The sequence below is a fragment of the Odontesthes bonariensis genome, chromosome 21, assembly GCF_027942865.1.
Source record: "Odontesthes bonariensis isolate fOdoBon6 chromosome 21, fOdoBon6.hap1, whole genome shotgun sequence".
NCBI lineage: Eukaryota > Metazoa > Chordata > Actinopteri > Atheriniformes > Atherinopsidae > Odontesthes > Odontesthes bonariensis.
Genome location: NC_134526.1, coordinates 15,246,513 through 15,259,736, shown reverse-complemented (window position 1 = coordinate 15,259,736; position 13,224 = coordinate 15,246,513). Strand labels below are relative to the sequence as shown.

The following is a 13,224-nucleotide window of genomic DNA, read 5'->3' as shown; positions in this document are numbered from 1 at the left end:
GATTACATGCGCTTGGCCAGACAGTCAAATCAAAAAGCAAAATGCTCTTAACATTCATGTATTGTAATACAAACAAATGTACCGACAAAGTATTGGATGTAATTGGATTGGGTAATAATTGGCTACCATAACACTGTCACATAAACTAATTGAGGATCAGCTTTTATTATGTCTGGATGAACAAAAGACATTTTACACTTCCAAAAGGGAACTTTTGCTCTTTAAAGAAAGCTTTTCTCCAACAGTGCAGCCCATAGAAATGAAACCACTCAGGTCTTAACAACACCATTCTCCCATATTCTTCTCAGTTCAGATTTACTCTCTCTCATATGACATCTCTTTTTATTAAAATGATACAAATAGATGCTCAGGTAAAGAAATTATAGCCCTCTTGTTGTTTTTAGTTTTATTTCTTTAATAATTGTCGTTTCTAGTCCCTCGTTATTTTTGTTTTTACAGAGAAAGTGGTTGAGATTAGTTGGAGTTTCTATGGGAACAGAGCATCAAGTTGAGGATGTCACAGCCCTTGCAACGACTGAGGTCAATCAGCTACAAGCTAATTTGATCCCACTTCACCTCCAGTGTTAACTAGAGCAAGAGTCATGTGCCTCATTGAGGGGCGAAGAAAGTAAAATAAATGTGTTGTATCTATTCACCACCACACATAAGTAAGTTACATTTATAGAAGAATGACTATGAGTATTGAGTTTTTGCTTTGGCAAAAACAAAATACTTTTCTAATGCTCTGATCAGATGCAACTATTGAGTGGTAGAGATAATGATGCGTTTAGCTTGAAATGATGAGGTTGAATGGACAGGTGATGTGCAGATCATATTGAGAGCCTGAAATGAACAAATGTTGTTCAATTCATTGTACTTCAAAAGACTAGCAATCAAGTGGACAATATTCAGCTTAGAGAGCCGTCTCTTTATTCTCAGTGAAGATCCAACACAAAGGGCTTAATCATGCACTTTCCTCAAAGGTAGCTGCTTCACCGGCCAAATCAAAACTCTTGCTTTATTCATTTAAATTTCTACTCGTTCACATGTTAAATTAAGTTTATTATGCATGTGTATGAGAGACATGCAAGAGGACAAGGTAACCATCATAATGATTTCTGACTTCTACTGAGACACATTGTGAATAGAATAGAAATAGAAAAAAAACAAAAAACTTTAATCATCCCCCGTGGGGGAAATTCAAATAATAACCTAATGTTGTCCTTACTAGGATCTTTACAAACATTACTTATATAGACAAATCTATTGACCTTAACAGTTAGAAGTTCAACAATACATTTGTTCTCACAAGCAACATTAATAACATTTGGTATCTGAGGAATGCTCAGAGGAAGTATGTATGATAAGATCTAGTTCGAAGCACTTTACTGTGCTCTGACTTGGCAAAATATCTTCCCTCTGCTGGTGACGGTTACTGCACACCTGTCCCTTTAAATAAGGGACATTTAAACTGCATTTTTTTTTTTTAGTCCAACTACATTTCCCACAGTTCCCTTTAAGAAGGTGGATATGTGGCTGCTCATCATAAACAGGTTACCCAATCATTTACGTTTACTGGCGAGCGCGTACTTCGAAATGGCGTTACGTTGTCCAATGAGCTTCTGACATTCATATAGTTTACAACGTTTAGCCAATTGGTGTCATCCTTCTTCACACTGTCCAATCATCAGATGCTTTTGTTGTGGGTGGGCGTCATCACTCTTCACCAATCAGATTGAATATAGAGTTTAAACAGTGAGCGCGGGCGGTCCTAGAGTATTTTCGGGGCGGGTCCATGTTTGGACGCGTGCTTGAATTTGAATTCAGACGAGAGAGAGAAGAACTTGTATAGATATTAACCAACTACTCCAACACAATAGACACTGTAACACTGTATATTTTGTAGTCCGGTAAAAAAAAAATCTACAATTTTGCATGTGTGTAATATTAGCTTGTAGCGTTGCAACGTTTAAATCGCTGCCCAGTGCTGTATTTAGAGGCATCGATACTTAAGAACAGATCACTACTTGCAATGAAAGCGGGTGGTAAGTAGTTTTTTTTTTAAAACTATACATTTTCTTACCAATAGCATGCGGATTATTTAATATATTTCAAAGTACTTTTTTATTACTAGCCATAGAGTTTGCGCTAGTAACTAGCAACTAGTCGGCTGAAACGTTAACTGAAGTAGTGATGGATTCCTACTGGAGGTCACTGTAACGTTTGGTGAAACTGACAAGTATTTTGATGCTAAAACCTGCCCCCTCCTTGAATTTTAACTGTATCATTTGCGGTGGTTAAAACTAAATTCGTAAGTGTAATCTTATTAATAAACCTGGTCGTTACTTAACGCTACTTTTATTGAACCACGGGAGGGAAATTTGGGCGCTCACTTGGTTTGACTGCTCCCCTTCATATACCGATGTTACAGTCGTTGAATTTCTCTTAATGCAGCAATAATTCAGCATTGTATGATTGATTAATGCTACCGAGGTGATCTGCTATTTGAAACATTTTCACATTCAGTCAGAGGTTTTGAGTAGACTACTTGGGAGTGTCTTATGTTAGTCATTTTAATTGGAAGAGGAATGAGCCGCAAGCTTTAGGCTAGTAGTAGAACTGCTAATACTGAACTGTGAAAGTATTCTCTTAGTAGTTAAACTCTTGTATTTGAATTATTACTTCATCATCTGTATCACAAAGCAATGTCCTACAAGTACTTATTAGAGAAATATGTCCATAGTGTCTGTGATATCTTTAGACTATTTTCACTTGTACTCATGAATATAATAGCAGGATCTATTTATTGGAGTGGGTTGAGGTGGATCTAATATTGAGCTAATTTGTATCAATCAACAACCAAATATTATTTTAATTGTGGGAATATTTTGCTTATATTGTGATCATATTTGTTAATGAATCAATAACTGTTCCAGTTTATTTCTCACAAACTTGGCTAGTTCAGTTTGTGGCTGAATCCCAGATTTTTTGTTCCTCATCTGACTGATTTGAATTCATATTTAATAGTATTTTCTTACATCCCACAGCTTCTCCTTTAGATTGAAAATCCACAAGCTGCTAACGTACTAACTAAACTGGCCACTGGTCTGCTTTTAATGTAGAGCAAATAGGCATTTTGCATCCATGTGAGAATTAGTTTGGCGGCTTTGCACCAAGATGCAAAGGGATTTCGTGTGCTTGCTCTTCAAACACACCCAAGTATTTGCTATATCTCAGATACAATTCCTTTTTCTTTTAGTTGTCCACTGCCGTTGTTCAAAATGCTACACGGTTCCAGCACGGAAGCGGGTCCGTAAACGGTCTTCAGCCCTAACTTTGCTGTCTCTACCTGAGGAGATCGTTCTCTATGTGCTCCGGTGTCTCTCTGCGGAGGACCTACTGTCTGTCAGAGCGGTGCGTAAACACTACATAATCTGTGACATGTATGTGCGTTGAAAGGTACAGATTATACCAGTTTTGATGTGGTCCTGCACCTTGTGACCACTGTCATTAATATATTTTTCTTTTCTCTCTTTTCTCCTTCCCCTTCAGGTTCATTCTCAGCTGCGGGACATTGTCGATAACCACTCCAGTGTATGGGCCAGGGTCAGTTTCAGAGACACATGGCCATCTCCCAACACCTTGTGGCTGTTTGAAAGGTACAGTTCCTTCTGTCGAATCTTTGAAAAGAATTTAACTAAAGTATACTTTTTTTTTTTTAGTGTATTTATCCTGAATTTCTCTTTTCATCTCAGAGCTGCTGAGAAAGGGAACTTTGAGGCTGCTGTGAAACTTGGGATTGCTTATTTGTACAATGAAGGACGTAAGTTAAACACTTTTTCCTCTTTATGTTGGTTAGTTGTTTCTACTGTAAATTTCTGTTGAAAAGACCGTGCTGGATGAATGGGAATCAGACAAACATAAGAGACAAAACCCCTATTGACGAAATGATTACAGCTCTTCACTCTTGCCATCTCTTTTGCCTCCAGCATTGTTGAGTGATGAGGGGCGGGCTGATGTCTGTGGTCGAAAGGCTTCCCACTTCTTCAGCCTGGCCGAGAGCCTGCGCTCCCCCAAAGCGGATCCCTTCGCATGGGTCTTCATCCGTCCGCCATGGTCTCCCACTGGCAGCTGCTGTAAGGCTGTGGTGTTCAATCGCCTCAAGGCTGAGTGTGATGACAACATGGTAGGTTCTGCTGCTGCCAGCTCAGAGGAAAAGTACTTCCATTTTTCAGCAACCTTAGAATAGTTGATTTGCACTGATTATGTACTGTCATAAAAACAAGTTTGGTGTGAATCAAAGTTGCTTTTCCACACGCTTTTCCACACACTTTCCCTCTTTTGGCCTGAGCTATGTTTGGCTCCTAAAATGAAGCTCTTGTATGTAATCTGCCGTAACCCCAGTTCACAGATATAATGCATAGCATTTACATCCACAGGGTATATCAAAATGTTTTTATATGTTTCCAGACTTATTCAGGAGAACCGTAGTAATCTGGAATGTATGTCAAGTGTTCAGATAATGATATCTTTGTATGTTGATGTTTCTCTTGTTTTTCCCTTTCTCTGCAGGAAAAGCGGGGTCCTTTGTTGCACTGTTTGGCCAGAGTTTTGCTGCTGTTCGGGGTGAGTGAGAGTGGAGCTGAATCTGACTGTCCGGGTGTGGTTTGCCCGGTTTCTATTAGCCTCTAATAAAAAAATCGAAATGTAAATTAGTGTGCTGCTGTCACAGGGGGCTGTCTGGCTTGTCATCCATCTCTGTGTTAGCAGCACAGAGATAAAATAATAGCTTTCCTATTGTTGTCTTAGTCACAGACAGTTTTTCTTGCCTCAGTGTGCTTGTTTTTGAACAGAATGGAACATTGGTTGCTCTCATGTTTAGCTAAATCAATGTTTCGGCAGACTGCTGTATTGGACTGTTTTCTCGGAGGTGTAGGAACAAAACGTTTATCAGATTAAATGTGTCATGAACATCTGGAACTGTATTGCCTTATTCAGGAGGATGAGAAACGTTCAGATGCCATATCTATGCTGGAGGAATCATCACTAGCCGGCTGTCTACAGAGCTCCTACCTGTTGTGGGAGCATAGTCGTAAAGCAGCTGTGAGTTTGATTCTTTCATTTAGTGCCCCTCCTGGAAACAAGACTAAAGGTTTAAGTGACAAATATGGCCAATTTTGACATGAATGTTTTATTTGTGCATTTGAATTTCAGATGGCAGATCCAGGAAGGTACCTCCAGTGTGTGCGAACCCTCAGGGACTATGCTGGCAAAGGATGCTGGGAGGCGCAGGTGTGTAATTTACTCACTAACTTACCCAATATAAATGTGTTCCTATTTTGTGTCTTGTGACTGCTTTCTTTGTTGATCTGGAGCTCTAATTGCCCTTGTCCCTTGACTGCAACAGCTGAAAGATAAAACTGTGATGAGTTTTGTCTTTTTGACAGCATTTCATCTGCCATGTTTTAGTTCATTTATGTTTTTCATTTCCCACTCCACAAAGAAGCTCTCATTGAAGTGCTATCATGCTGTGTCAAGAGGGCTTGACAGTTGTTGACACATCTTTTTTTTTTTTCTCCTCACTCCAGTGAGTCACTGGGATGTGACTCATCGGAATCACAAGCTTTGCAATTACAGCAATACATTGTTGCAGTATTCAACCATATTGTTGTTTTTTGGTGCAGCACAGTTCAACAAGCTGTCAAGCCCTCTTTAACTACTCTGAGATTTGTTCTTTAATGTTTGGCCTTCTTTCCTCAGTTGTCTCTGGCCAAAGTGTGCAGCAGTGGGAATCCACTTGGCTTGGAGTCCAAGGCGTGCTCCGACTTAGTGGCCCAGCTCTTTAGTTCCTCTAATCCGGCATCACAACGCTGTGCTCAGGGCATCCTCAGAAGAGGGATCAAAGACACCATGAGGTAAATGGCAGCAGGAACTCCACTGCGGAATAATTACAGTCTGCTGATGAATGATATCTACCTATGCAATCGAATAGATCTGTTAGTCATTGTGGTGACTCACTGTGTTTTGATCATCTTTGCTCTCTCTGTAATGACATTGCTGAAGATGAAAAAGAACAATAGCACAAGTTTGCTAATTAAAGGGTGATTAAAATGTCATTAATAGGTTTTACGATCTCATGTCAGTCTAGCACATTACATTTAAATCAATTTCATCTATTTTCAATATTCTAGACGTGATCATTCATTCATTTTTCATGCATAGAACTTAACATTTTTACATCCCTCCTTGTCTGTCTTAAGGTACATTCTTGTTGACTGGCTGGTAGAGGTGACCACCATGAAAGACTTCTCCAGCCTGACGTTACATGTGACAGTGGGCTGTGTGGACCGCTACCTGGCACTGCGCTCTGTTCCCAAGGCTCGCCTTCAGTTGTTAGGAATTGCCTGCATGGTTGTTTGCACACGGTGAGGATGCCCACATCCCAAGATCCTCTGTGGTCTTTGTATAATTCAAAGCTTTTCTTTACTTTTAAGGCACATTTTATATGTAGTTTGAGCTTAATAAAAATAAAAAAAATAAATCATCCTCAAAGTGTACCTTTCGAGGCCCTTATACCAAACTGATAATGTTTGGTTAATTTCTTTTTCAGCTATATCAGTAAAGAAATCTTGACCATACGTGAGGCTGTTTGGCTCACAGACAACACCTACAAATATGAGGACCTGGTCCGAATGATGGGAGAGGTTGTGTCTGTTTTGGAGGGAAAGATCAGGGTAAGGACAGCAACTAGCCTCATGAAAAACAGAATATCCAAGTACTATTGAATGATCTTTCATTCTCGTGCAAGGAGGGATTTATTGCATTAATTTTCTTCACTATCCACAGAGCCCCACGCTGCTGGACTACGGGGATGTGCTGCTCTTTCTGCTCCCTCTGGAGAGGCGTACCTCTCACATGTTCAGCTACATCTGCGAGCTGTCGCTGCTCTACTCCACTCTCGCCACACCACCTCCCGCTAAAATGGCCTGTGCTGCGCTGCTGCTCACACGAGCACTACATCACTATGGTAATACAACTCACACGCTCATGCAACACATGCAACATCCCACTCAAGGTTTTCAAACGCAGGGAATTTATTGTTATATTTGGGTATGAAGTTTATGTTCGTCTTGACTTATGTCTGTGCTCTCCTTCTCCACAGGTCCCGTCTGGCCCACCTTGTTAGCTGACTACACAGGGTTTTCCAAGCAAGACCTTGTTCCCCTTTGTGTGCTGCTTTATGTCAAGTGGTAAGCTTCTCATTGTGTATGTGTGTGTATATTTTCGATTGGATTGGTAGCCAAGCAATGAAATTGCACCCTTAACTAGTTTGTCATAATACCTTCAGACTAAGTGCATTGACTACTGATACCTTTTATTAGCTTTGATGAGCTCACTATATTGCTTTTGGCAACATTTTGAGGACTTATAACCACTTGTCGACTTAAAGGAAGTGGCTGTTTCTGCTGATCAGAATTGGATGATTTAAATCATGTTAAATGAACAGGTTGTTAGTTAAAAATGCATCTATACTTGTGTATTTAAAGGGATAGTTCGCCTCTTTTGACATGAAGGTGTATGACATCCCATAGTAGCAGTATCGTGCATGACCATTTTCTTACCCCCTGCTGTGTCCTGTGAGATGAGTTCCAGCCTCGTTTTGGCGTTGACGAAGGTAGTCCTGCTAATTGGCTCGGGCTTAAAAATAAAGCGTTTTGCTTCTCAAAACAATATGCATTCAAAAGAGTAATATATTTGCATCACAAATTCGTTCTCCAGGAAAAAGTCAGACCAATCGTTTGGCGCTATTTTCTCTCCCTTCGTATCACTGCATGCTGCCACCTGCCGACAGCCGCGCCTGTTACGGTGTTTGCTGCTCGGAAGCAGGGGACTGCTCGGTCTGCGCTTCGGTCTGCACAGCACGCAGTCTCTTTTGAACGCATATTGTTTTGAGAAGCAAAGCGCTTTACTTTCGGGACCCTAGCAAACTAGCCGGACTACCTTCGTCAACGCCAAAACGAGGCTGGAACTCGGCTCACGGGACGCAGCGGGGGGTAAGACAATGTTCATAAACGATATTGTTGGTATGGGATGTCATACAGCTTCGTGTCAAAAGAGGCAAACTATCCCTTTAACAGGAGTGTCTGGCCTTGGTTTCATGTGTTTAGTATGGGGGACATATTGGGGTCAGTTCTTGGACCCCTTCTGTTCACTCTATACATGCTGCCTCTGGGTCAAATTCTGAAGAACTCTAAAGTCAACTACCACAGCTATGCAGATGACACACAGATATATCTCGCACTGTCTCCAGATGACTGCAGTCCTATAGAGTCATTGTGCGACTGCTTAGAGCAAGTCAAAAAGTGGATGAACCAAAATTTCCTTCAGTTAAATCAAGAAAAAACTGAGGTCATTGTGTTTGGCAACAAAGAGAAGAGGTTTGCTGTCAGTAAACACCTTGAGTCACTGTCTCTAGAAACTAAAGACCAAGTCCGGAACCTCGGCGTGCTGATAGACTCAGACCTGACCTTCAACTATCATATCAAATCAGTCACCAAATCAGCCTTTTATCAACTTAAGAACATATCCAGAATTAAGGGTTTCATGTCCCAAACAGATCAGGAGAAGCTGATTCATGCTTTCATCTCCAGCAGACTTGCCTACTGTAACGGTCTTCTGACTGGACTCCCCCAAAAGAGTCTCAAGCAGCTGCAGCTCATTCAGAACGCTGCAGCCCGAGTTTTAACCAGAACAAAGAGATCACATCACATCACCCCAGTTCTCAAGTCTTTACATTGGCTCCCGGTCAGATACAGAATAGATTTTAAAGTTCTGCTGCTCGTCTACAAATCACGGAATGATTTAGGTCCAGAATACATGAATGACATGCTAGCAGAGTATAAACCCAGTAGAGCTCTGAGATCTGCTGACTCAGGTCAGATAGTGGAGCCCAGAGTTCAAACTAGACACGGTGAAGCAGCTTTTAGCTGTTATGCTGCACACAACTGGAACAAACTACCAGCAGAACTGAAATCAGCCACAACTGTAAGCACTTTTAAATCCAGGTTAAAAACATTTCTCTTTCGGTGTGCTTATGGTTGAGTTTATATCTTTCTTTTTCCCCTCTTCTTTGATTGCTTTAATTTTTATTCTATTTTTTTTCCTCTTTAAATTGCTTGTTTTTATGCTGCTTTATGCTGTTCTTTTAAATGCCTTGTCTTTATGTAAAGCACATTGAGTTGCCTGTGGTATGAAATGCGCTATATAAATAAAGATGCCTTGCCTTGCCTTGCCTTGCCTTTGGCCTATAATGAAAACAGCTCTGTTTGATAACCCAAAATATTGACTGTATTAAAAGAAACTAATCTCTAGAGATGTAATATCAATATCATTGATGATTTGCTTAATCTATTCAGCTGTCTATTGAATGCACAACAGCTTATCTGGAGTTGAGACCTAAATGAACAATATCCATAAAGGTCCATAAAATGGCTCTGGAAATGCACCAGTCTATTTTCTGGTTTGTTGCTACACAGTGACTCACATGGCTACCACCTCACCCTTCTCTCCACCGTGAAAAGAGATAACAGGAATTGATTGGTGATGTGTCTGGCTGCTTTCAGCATGCCCGCATTAATTCAATTTAGGACGTTAAAAACATCTGGTTACCAAGAAAATGGATGACCATTAGGGTTTTAAAGTAAATGTGGAGGAGGGAGACCTGCAGTGTGATAAATACAGTAGGAAGCATTCGTTGATGTGGGAGTGGGGTGGGTGTGTAATCATTAGTGAACCGCCAACAGTGTCACAGAAACGTGCCCCAGAGTGAGTCACTTTGGGAGGTGAGTGTTGTATCGACAAACTGCAATTCTCAAATGGACATGTAACAAGATTTGTCCCCGAGAGTTGATTATAGCGTCGCAGCAAGCAAAGAGGATCCAACTCAGTTCTCCTTTTCTCTCTCTGTTTCCCTCTCACTCTTTTTTCAGTTTCAGTCAAGATATTCCCAAAGATTACCGGCACGTCTCTCTTACTGGTGTTAAGCAAAGGTTTGAAGATGAGGCCTACCAACAAATCAGTAGAGAAAAGGTATTCATTTCACTTCTTTTATTTCTTTTTTTCTTCAATGTATAGAAAAGGTTGTGATTCACTGCTTTGGTTTCAAAGTAAGTCTTTCTTTCTTTTTCCTGAATCTAACTCGTCATTAATTGTACCTTATGGCCTCTGCCAGGTGATCGGTTTTAAAGAGCTCTGTCAGATCTTGGAGATTCCTGAAGTTGAACCTCAGATGGAGCCTCCCAGCCCTACTGCCGGTCAACCAGCTGACATACACACCTTCCTGGCATCTCCATCAAGCACCAACAAGAGGTACGCCAGCTACCAACGCAGAGGTGCTCAGTGTAATGGCAGGGTGATATGAAAAATGTATCCACTCCAATAGCTAGAATTTGGTGAATTCATCCAGACAGTTGTGTGAAAATCAAGCTAAATATGTTAGTATGTCGGTGATTTCATATTTATTTTCTATGGGGATTACAAGTATGATTGGGGTGAAATTTGCTCCTTGTAGCCCACATGAGCAGTTAAATGATTTCAGATAACTGAACCAGGGAAAGGGACAACTAAAGCTCCAATACACAACGGTACCTAAAACAATGATCATTTATGTTGTTTAACTTGGCAACACATATTGCACGTAAAACTATAATGTTGGGTCACCTGTGAAAGATATAAACTCACTGACAGGTAAATGACCACTACCCATGGCGGTTCTCATCATCGCCTGTGTGTCATGACACAGACTTGTGAACCATCTTTGTCCAAGAGGTGTTTTTTTTCTTTTGGCCATCTGTGAGGTGCTCCTGGGACTCACTGTAACCCTCTGCCCCTTAAGGAGACGCGATGACGGCATGCAAGCCCACAGAGGCAGCTTTGTGGCCACGCCCACAGCAGAGCTGTCCAACCAGGAGGAGATGTTGCTCGGGGACATCCTGGACTGGAGTCTGGACTCCTCCTGTTCTGGTTATGAGGGGGACCACGAGGAAGACAGCGAGGGAGATAAAGATGGTGAAGGTGAGTAAGGTGCTGGGCATATTCATTCCAGTGGGAATACCAGTGGGCTTGAAGGTAATGCATACAAATGAACTAATCTATATGCGGAGGAGGAGAATTATGCAGGAGCTTCTCTTTCGTTGGGACATTGCACTAGAAATTACACAGCAGTTGTATTGTCCACCTCTATAGATGAGCATATAAATGAACGTTAAATGTGGAGTGATTTAAAAATAGCCATGTTATTTTTATTATTTAACCTTGTCACCTTTCTTTCTGTAGCCTCTATGATATCCATCAAACTACACCCACTGACTGATGCAGACGCCAGACTTCAGCACTGCCGAGCTCTGTCCAGTGATGAAGACAGCTTCTGTGAAGCAGAGGGTGAGGTCAACAAGGATTGCCAAGGCCAAGAAGCGCTCTCCTCATCTCCAAACCTTAATAGTTCGGGATATTCGTCCGTCCAGAGTGTTAGCCCCTCATCCACATGCTCCTCCTCCTCCCTCATGCCTTGCACATTCAAGACCTTCACCACCTCTGTGGGTGGAGCCTCGGCTAATGCCCAGCCTGGCTTCCGCCTCTTGGTGCCCATGCAGAGGCCCCGAGGCACCTGCACTAAACAAGTGAAAAGGAAAAATATAGCAGCTCATAGTGGAGGTGAGGTGGAAAGGCAAGAAGAGGATTTGGATGGAGAAGAGTATTCTGCTAATGCAGGGTTTCTGAGCTTGTAGACGGTGGTTCTTTAAAACGACCTTGGGCTGTTCAGTTTCTAACCTCCAGCACTTTTTTTTTGTTCTCAACGTTCCCTTTGCCAGTGACCAGTCAGTCAACTGCTGGGAGATCAAAGACTTTTGGCCTAAGATGAGGAAGGGAAAACACACATGCATACAAATTACCCAGAGACTTGCCTTTCTATCACGTTACATTTCATTTACATGTTTACAGACATGGCACAATGAGAATACCTCCCACAAACAGACTCACAGTCAACTCTGAAACCACTGGAAAATGACTTTGCTCAGGAGCCTGGTACAATAGCTACCATTTCACTTGTTTTACAGCCCGCGACAACAACCTATCTCAGATCACATTAGATATTTGTGCAAGAAATCAAACCTAATGGATTCATTTGTTCAGGGGAAAAAGTGTCCGTTGTTATTTGAAGACATAGCCGTCATGTTTTAGTGTCTGTTTTGGGTATGATGGTCTCTGATGTGTACTGTCTGTACAAGAATCAATCTTGTATTGGGAGCATTTTTATCAAAAGGTGACTACTGTCATCTATTTGATGAACGTGTCTGCAACTGAAGCCTAAACAAATATGATTGTTGTAATTCTTCTTGTTCAGTTTTGTCATTTGAATATGTTTGCCAAAGGTACTGTAGTGCCATTTGTGTTTTCAGGGGCATCTGCTTGAAAAGAAAAGGCTGTGAAATGAGCAATTTAGTAGTCTGCATCAACTATAGTCCAGTTATACTCTAGTCGTGCTGTTGATAAATGCTTTTGTTGATGCGCTGCACTCTAATCAGATCAGGAACTCCACATAGATGGCAACTTAATCACTGAGATGTGCTGACATTGAAGCAAAATCAAGCATCACAAGCTGGATGAGGCTTGTACAACCCTCAGTGTACTATCCAAATTTTGGTAGTGCAGTCATAAATATTCAGCTCGAATGTATTTAGGCATACAATGCAACGTGACACTCTAACATGCTGATAGGTTTTTACTCTTCCTTCCATATGAATTAGGTCGAGCACATTTGGCATCACAAATGCAATTAAAGATATTTTTTTTATTATTTTTTTTTAATGGTTGTGCTTGTCTTTCTCAAACACAGTTGAGACACTAGAGGAAACTGATTACTTTAAGAGGGTTTTCAAAGTACTGTTCACCTGATTCAGGATACAGAATACACAATGACTGTGACTGACTGTAAATACATTTAGAACCGTTACTGCTTATCTCCTGTGTTATTCAAATGTACATAATGCTGTATGTATAAATGGGGGGAGGCAAAGAACATGCCACTACTACTTGAAAAAGTTTTTGCTTCATTCCAAAAAGGCAGTTTTCTTTGTCACAAATTTTTCTACAGTGTTTTGTTAAAGGTCATGATGTGAATATGTATTTTTTTTGTATTGAGTTCAAATTAAAGAAGAAGGAAAA

General features: G+C 41.0%; 1 protein-coding gene across 1 annotated transcript; it reads left to right on the top strand.

Moving 5' to 3' along the window:
- The first annotated feature begins 1,831 nt into the window (after positions 1 to 1,831).
- ccnf (cyclin F) lies at positions 1,832 to 13,212 on the top strand. Its single transcript, XM_075453835.1, has 17 exons — positions 1,832 to 2,045; positions 3,260 to 3,414; positions 3,553 to 3,659; positions 3,756 to 3,823; positions 3,990 to 4,186; positions 4,573 to 4,626; positions 4,999 to 5,103; positions 5,215 to 5,292; positions 5,761 to 5,915; positions 6,261 to 6,425; positions 6,611 to 6,734; positions 6,847 to 7,027; positions 7,163 to 7,250; positions 9,990 to 10,089; positions 10,232 to 10,368; positions 10,895 to 11,073; positions 11,335 to 13,212. Exons 1-17 carry the CDS (start codon positions 2,033 to 2,035, stop codon positions 11,784 to 11,786), a joined length of 2,358 nt encoding a protein of 785 aa, XP_075309950.1. The 5' UTR covers positions 1,832 to 2,032; the 3' UTR covers positions 11,787 to 13,212.
- The last annotated feature ends 12 nt before the right edge of the window (positions 13,213 to 13,224 follow it).

Bases quoted from the DNA above. Each gene is read 5' to 3' on its own strand.
- ccnf (XM_075453835.1), top strand. The intron at 4,187-4,572 runs GTAGGTTCTGCT...CTTTCTCTGCAG, and splicing joins CTGAGTGTGATGACAACATG to GAAAAGCGGGGTCCTTTGTT. The intron at 6,735-6,846 runs GTAAGGACAGCA...CACTATCCACAG, and splicing joins TTTTGGAGGGAAAGATCAGG to AGCCCCACGCTGCTGGACTA.